This window comes from Scatophagus argus, chromosome 4 (assembly GCF_020382885.2).
Source record: "Scatophagus argus isolate fScaArg1 chromosome 4, fScaArg1.pri, whole genome shotgun sequence".
Lineage (NCBI taxonomy): Eukaryota > Metazoa > Chordata > Actinopteri > Scatophagidae > Scatophagus > Scatophagus argus.
In genome coordinates, this window is record NC_058496.1 from 18,286,298 (window position 1) to 18,293,778 (window position 7,481).

Here is a 7,481-nt window from a genome sequence, read left to right on the forward strand (position 1 = left end):
CTGAATACTGATGAGTAATGTTTTTGATGTGTTTCCTGTAAATTGTTATTTTATTTGACTAATGTCCTTTTATTGGATTGGGTTTCTGCTTCCTCAGCTTGTCTCTTGTGCTGATGCAACATGTGAATCCCTGTCAGTATGGTGGTAGAAAGTGTAGTTTTAAGCGTGTAGTTTTCTACCACCATACTGACAGGCTAGCTGTTGCTTAGCTTGCTTTATTTCACCATGATAATCCAGTCAGGATCAATACTACTTTTCAGAGACCACATCATCTTGATCACATGAAAACAAACAACCCAAAGTGTTATGACACCACAGTTAAAAATGGGCATTTGGCACATCAAACTTATCTCACTCTTTGAATCAGTTAATTAAAACTTCTTTTTTAACTGATACATTAAAATTCTTTGAAATGATCACCAATTGAACTGAAGAAATTAAGTTGTGCATCTATGCATCAAAATTTAAGTAACACTGTAGCTGTCTGCATGAGAAAATGTTGAAGTGCTATACTTACTATTAGGCCATTTGCTTATCAAAAGCTCTGTATGGAGGAACCAGAGAGCTGTTGTATTATCACTATGAGCATTACTTTCTGTTCTCATCATTATCTGAGCATAAATCATTCTGTAGACAGCAGTTTATGCAGAAATATATAGGCTATAACATGCATAGCATTCTGATGGTAAGAATGGCATCTGTGCCAGTAACATGACATGAACAATTTTGACATAAAGAACACTACTTCAAAAGAAGAAGAAGAAGAATCAGCTTTATTGACAGTATATATATATATATTTACATACACATGCTGAATTTGTCTTCTGCACTTGACCCATCCTTAGTTGAACACACATGCAACACCCGGCATGCAGTGAAACACACACAGGAGCAGTGGGCAGCATCAAGCGCCCGGGGAGGAAATTGGGGGTTAAGTGCCTTGCTCACGGGCACATCAGCCAGCTAATTTTTTTTGGGGGGGGGCATTTGTCGCATTAATCACTCCACCACACCGAAATTTCTCCTGCCCATCTGGTGGTCGAACCGGTGACCCTCCAATCACAAGCCGCTTCTCCAACCTCTAGGCCACGGCTGTACGTCCATACACGTCTATACATGTGTCTTACACGTCAGAATAAAAAGTAGAATCATCACATTAAAATCTTTAATAGGACATCTATTCCTTCCTCCTCAGTGAAAAACCCAGAATATCTGAATACGCAAATCATTTTCACCTCACAAACTTAACTGGACAAAAGATGTCTCCTACTTCATTATAAAGTCCACTCTCAGTGTTTGTCAACTGGAGGCTTACAGTGTCCACATCACACCTGTGTTTGCTAAGTGTTAGACCAGGACTGGATTCCAAACTATCTGCAATGTCACAAATCATTGTTTCAGGCTCTGCCTCTTAAAATCAGATTTTCAGTGAGCTCAGAGAAAATTTATTATACCGTCAGCAATGAATGTGAGATCAGTCTGATGGTGTCAGACTCTGCACATACATCATCCTACAAGCTCAAGCATTTAAGTGTAGGAACAAGAAGAAAAACACAGTTTGGACTGGAGGGGGACTTTAAAGTTTAATTCAATTCAGTGCTGCAATGAATCTTAAAATGTGTCAGGCTTTTGAAGAATGTTAGCAGCTTCACAAAGACAGACTTTATTAGAGGATTGTGATGTTCTCACATGGCCAAAGGTATGTGGACAGTTTTGTGCACATTATGATTTTCCCCACAGTGAAGAAATCTGCAATTTCCATTTTAATATGTTGAAATTAGTAATTAGTATAAATACTCAGTCCTAAAATGTGAGGTCTAAGTGAGATTTTAACCGCAGTTCCTCTTCCTGTTTTGTTTGCCTGCTTTGCTCATCTCTCACCTGACAGTTTTGTCACTTCAAGTTACTTAGTTACAAGTTCAATCTCAGAGCTTCAAAGAGTACATTTTCATTGGCTGAGTTAATAAAGAGGTTAAAGATGTAACCTTCGGAAGAAGATGAACAAATGAAAAACATCAGAGCATCTTCACCATCCAGGTTAAACCTCTCAAATAAGAATGAGTGAAAGCTCATAAACCATCTTGTAGCAAGTATTTTTATGCAAAATCATGAAACAACAGTCTATGACACAATGTCATCTTGTTTATTTATTTTCTTAAAAAAAACACATGTTGCTCTGAGACAGATGACATCTTCTTGTACATCTTCTCCAGAGTTCTGAGTCGCTATCAAGTCAAATCAGTGGTTTGTTATATGTAACGTTAACAAGGTGGTTTCAAATAGAATTTTCATCTATTAACAGACTTGTGAAGAATAGTTCACCAGCCACAAATTTACAAAGGAACCCAACAATGAACAAGGAAGGAGGAAAAAGTAAAAATCATTCATTTTAAAAAGTATGTACTTCTCTTCCCTTCACATAAAACATTCACCATGACACAAAAATGTTGTTGTCACGCAAGGAGTACTGTACAGAGGCTGAAAAACACAACAAAGGCATTGTTATAGTGGTGCAGTACAATCGACAAGATTGTGTTGGTTCTGGAGGCTGTTAAAATGATGAATCTGAGCTTTTCTCTCTCTGATTGGTCCACTGCAAGTCACATCAGGATGAAAGCAGTTTCAAAGCTGCTCATTTCTGGGGAAGGATTTAAAGAAATCCATATCTGGGTATGAACCCCACTCCACTCAGACATGCTCTAAATGTGGTTGCTCACGCGAACAACACGCCCCCAAGTCAATCATCAACGTTAATAAAATAATGGTGAGAATTCTTTGTTGTGGTGACAGTCTGTCTGAACACAGCCATCTTTGTCTTGATTAATCTACTAATGGTTTCTTGGGCTGCCTCCTGCCTGATTAAACTGCTAAATGTTTTGAGTAATCATCTGCTCTATAGAATGTCAGGCAGAAGTGAAAAATGTCTCTCCCAGTGCAAAAATTGAAGGTGGACATAATCCATTGTCTTGCTTTGTTTGAGCAACAGTTCAAAGAGATTCTGTTTACAGTGATCGAAAATCCTCACAGTGGAGAAACTGACACCAGGGAATGGCTGACATGTCCTTAGCGCAAAGAACTAATGCAGAGCTTTTACGGAGCTTTTATTTGACACAGGACCTCTTGATGTTTCAAATGATATTGTTCTGTGGTGTGTGTGTATTTACAACAGTGAATTTTCTGGTCCCCTAAAGGCCCCCATAGCCCTGTTGGTATTCCAGCCTTGATTTTTCACAAAAAGCATTTTGTCCCTTATGAGAGGAAAGAAGAAAGGGGTAAGAGGAAACAGACAGAATAAATAAAGCACGCTGCTACACTACACTACCCCTCATCTCATAACACCCTGAGTGCTTCACATGTGTATACGTGATCAGTCAAGCATTCTACATCATTTGGTCCAGGCGAGCTATAAAACATGAATCCACAGGCTTAGCATCTCCAAGTGATGATCAGAGCTCATCGTGGCGCAGCGGCTCCTGGCTAGGCTGGATGAAGACACCCTCCATGGAGCGCCACCAGTTGTGCTGGTTGGGAGAGATCATGCCGTGCACCTCATGCTGGCCGCGGATGGGGTGGCCGTACTGCTCACCCGTCACACTCAGAAAGACACTGGTGCCCACGTGTTTGAAACGCACAGCCTCGTCGCGCTCCCAGTAGTCGCTGTCACACTGCACCGCCCACAAGTCCAGGTCGTCACCCTCACCGTTCTCTCCAAAAGCACTGACTTCCTGCAGATGACAGATTCAAACCGACAATGAACATATCTCATGTGTGTGTCTGTTTGTCTTATCCCTCCGTGGAACAGTGAGTGACTGTTTGCATACCTGGTTATTAGACAGGGGCGAGCTGAAGTGGTGTGTGTGAAGATTTCGGCCAGTCTTCATGTGCGTGATGCGGATGGCCTGACCACACTTGATGGCTGTCCCGCGCTGACATGGACGGTCGGGCCTCCCACGAATCTGCCAGTAACTGTTGCCATCATCTGCATTCTCCACTCCAGTTACAGACTGCTGTCCACTGCCTAGACACACACAAAAAATGTGAAATTATCGCTTATCTTATTGAGATCTGCCATTAGAAGCAGGAAATTACTGGTAATCAGCATCCATTATAGGAAATACATATCATGCATCTCTACTTAAATCATGAGCACAATTTAAACTAAAATGGAGCCTAAAAAGGGCATTTTAACACAGGACTAGGGCTGGGCAATATATTAATTTTAATGTATTCATTTAATTAATTGAGATTTTTATCTCTGTACAATAATATAACAGATAAAAAATATAATATAATATAGACAACACTGCCTCACGTCATGACAGTCCTGAACAGCTGCACCATATGTGCACCTGCTGCAGTTTATATGAGACAGCATAGTTACATTAATGTGATATGAAAAAATACTAATACACTTGACAATTGTGAAGTTATGTTGCCTTAATGTATTGTTTATTTTGGCATTTGTATTGCCAGCCCACATCCCGCATTCATTCATTCATTCATTCATTCATTCATTTTCTATACCACTTATCCATCAGGGTCATGGGGGAGCTGCAGCCTATCCCAGCTGACTACGGCTGAGAGGTGGGGTACATCCTGGACTGGTCGCCAGTCAATCACAGGGCCAACACACAAAGACAGACAACCACACAAACATTCACTCACACCTAGGGGCAATTTAGAGTAGCCAATTAACCTAATATGCATGTTTTTGGTACTGTGGGAGGAAGCTTGGAGTACCCAGAGAAAACCTACGCATCTATAAATAAATAACAAAAATTACATTTAAAAAAAAAAAATCACAGCATATCACCTTCCTTACAGTATCACCATACATCACAATATATCAAATTGTAACTCCTGTATCCTGACATGTACCATATCAACAGTTTCTTGCCAATACACAACAGCAAGTCATCGTAAAGGTAGAAGATTAATTTGACAGTTGACACACAGAAACTTTGTGATTTTGGGATCCCTGGTGATCTGGGGCCTTGGGACAGAAGCCTGTTCCGTCCATCAAGTTTAGCTGAAACACTGGAATATTTCCTCCAATACTGAAGAATATGGACGTCATTACTGAGGCTACCAATAAATATTTTCTCAGCAATCAAGTACACCAGTTTCACCCTGCAGACCATTTTCTTCATATGTTAAGAATGATATTTGTATTTAGTTTTGATAATAGTCTGCGACTATGAGGTATGTTTAGAAAATCTGTTTGGACACTTGGGTTCTACAACATTGATAAATAAACAAAAGGAAAGGAATTTTATTTTAATGATTACAATGGCATAATTCTACACAAATTTAAATGCATTTCAAATTCCCATTTTATTAGTTATTATAAAACATTAAGAACAATGTTAAAATAATTGTGTGCTCTTTTTGATGTAAATAAACCCCTGGTACCTGTTACTGTTAATACCTGTTACTTTTCCTTTACTGATTGATAGCAGATTAGAATTATCTTCATAAAAGAACCTTTTGTAGGTTAGTGCTATGTAAAGTTTATTGATGGCAAACAAAGATACAAATCAGGATAATTTTGTGTTTTCTCATTTGATTAGGGAGGCCCCAATTAACTTTTTTACCTTTCTAGATTCACTCATGAAACTTTAAATGCCAACAGGCACATTTACACAACAAAGTGCTAATATGGAACCAAATACATAACTGAACATCAAAGCTGTTCTTCTGCACCTCAGATGAATCAGAGATGTGTGACACAACTGACCCATTCCAGGTCTTTTAACTTGATCACTTGCTAAAATTGTACATAATTTAAGTGAAGTTTTGAATGGCTGAAGAGTCAAGTGTCAGCCTTCTGTCTCTCTGTGTGTGTTTCTGAGGCACAGTGGAGCCTCATTTGCCTTTAGACTGTTCCTGTATCACTTTCAGGTTCTCTATTTGAACTAAAGTACACGTCTCTTATCACCATGTTTAGCTGGTGCTTCAAAATGTAAAACAGATTCATATATATCCATGTGTAGACACACATCTATTATGTCAACAGATGTGTCTTCTATGTCAATAGATGTGTGTGTGCAGCTTTAGATCAGTAAAGCCTATAATGCACTGAGAACAGTAGTAGCTTTCCAGGTGCAGCCAATCAAAAAAGGAGTAAACCATGTAGAGGCTTATGATTCTTGTGGTGAAGTAGGTAGTTGCAGAGATAAATAGTAGCAGGAGAACATGGAAGGCAACTGCAGCAAATGGGAGCGGTGTAAACTAATGACCAAGAAATGTGAGAATGTGTGTTTGTAAAGATGGAACGGACTGAAGAACTAACAGAAGAACAGCAGGATATCACGAGTCGTGTCGTCAACAAACAGTGCCAAATTACATTGACAGAAATGAGAGTTTCATATTTTTTTGCAAGCCGGGCAAAAGCAAAACCCCTAAGAGTTCACGTAGCACGTTATAAAAGTGAATAACAACTCTTTTCAATTTCGTCTTAGGACAAGAATATTTGTTCAGATTAAATTTGAAATTATAGCATTTGTTCATAATTTACCTCCTGTCATTCCCACAGTGCTCTTCCATCTCCACAGACCACAATGGGGGCTGTCGTGAATGGGTGTCATATATTAAGCTTGGCGTTTTAAGGCATGGAGGACTGTTTGCTAAATCTTTGTTATGCCGAATCTACCACAAAATCAAAACATAAGAGGATTTGCGTTTGGTGTATGTTGCGGTTTACGTATATTCGACGATGAGAAAGGCAACTTTAAATTGTACCGTTTTTTTAATGGAATTTTACATTACGTACTCTAAAAAGAACATTTTCTGGAGTTGGAGAGACAAACACAACCCGTTTCATCTCATTTGTTGTCGCAGATTTAAAAGCTAGCCTAAATACGCCTAAATGTAAGTAACGTTATGGATACACATGCTATCTGATTGGCGTTACCTGAGCCGTATTTGACATCGTGGGAATGAAGGCGGACGTTGTGTCTGGTGTTGAGCAGTTTGACCAGTGAGCCACAGGTCACATAGTTGAGCTCCGACTCTCTTCCTTCACAGTTTGACCACAGCAGCAAAAAGAGCAGTGATTTGACAAAAACGTGGACAGCGTGAAGTATCTCCATCTTACTGTCCCTGTTCTCATAACCGTCAGACGCTGACAGCAGGAACAGCAAATTCAGTCACTTTCAGACGGTACTACTGGTTTCAACCAATCACAGCTTGACAAGTCCTAAACTACGGAACTAAATGTCAGCATGTGATTGGTCAAAGGGGTACTTCTGTCGGCAATGTGTGGTCATGGTTAGGTGCAAGCCGGAAGTGAGGATCTAATCTATGACTATAATATTTAACCTTTCTGTTATATTGTATGTAATAGGCTGTTAATATGGCAGCGATTAAGCAGTGCTTTTGGTGTGATAGAGTGCAGTAGGTTTACTTTTTCACAAAAGCAGACGTGAAATTACTCACTAAATAATTTTTAATAGTAACATGAATATTACCTAACAACATCA

General features: G+C 39.4%; 1 protein-coding gene across 1 annotated transcript; it reads right to left on the bottom strand.

The window, feature by feature from the left end:
- Window positions 1-2,120: 2,120 nt before the first annotated feature.
- Window positions 2,121-7,177, bottom strand: sdf2l1 (stromal cell-derived factor 2-like 1). The gene is made up of 3 exons (XM_046386203.1): window positions 6,914-7,177; window positions 3,822-4,018; window positions 2,121-3,725 (listed from the first exon to the last, which is right to left on the bottom strand). The coding sequence occupies exons 1-3, from the start codon at window positions 7,089-7,091 to the stop codon at window positions 3,447-3,449; spliced, it is 654 nt and encodes a 217-aa protein (XP_046242159.1). The 5' UTR covers window positions 7,092-7,177; the 3' UTR covers window positions 2,121-3,446.
- Window positions 7,178-7,481: the final 304 nt, after the last annotated feature.

What these genes read in the sequence shown, in the direction of transcription:
- sdf2l1 (XM_046386203.1), bottom strand. Translation starts at nt 7,091, where the DNA reads ATGGAGATACTTCACGCTGTCCACGTTTTTGTCAAATCACTGCTCTTT. An exon ending in CGATGTCAAATACGGCTCAG is followed by an intron (nt 4,019 to 6,913) that starts GTAACGCCAATC and finishes GTGTGTGTCTAG; the next exon opens with GCAGTGGACAGCAGTCTGTA. An exon ending in CGCCCCTGTCTAATAACCAG is followed by an intron (nt 3,726 to 3,821) that starts GTATGCAAACAG and finishes TGTCATCTGCAG; the next exon opens with GAAGTCAGTGCTTTTGGAGA.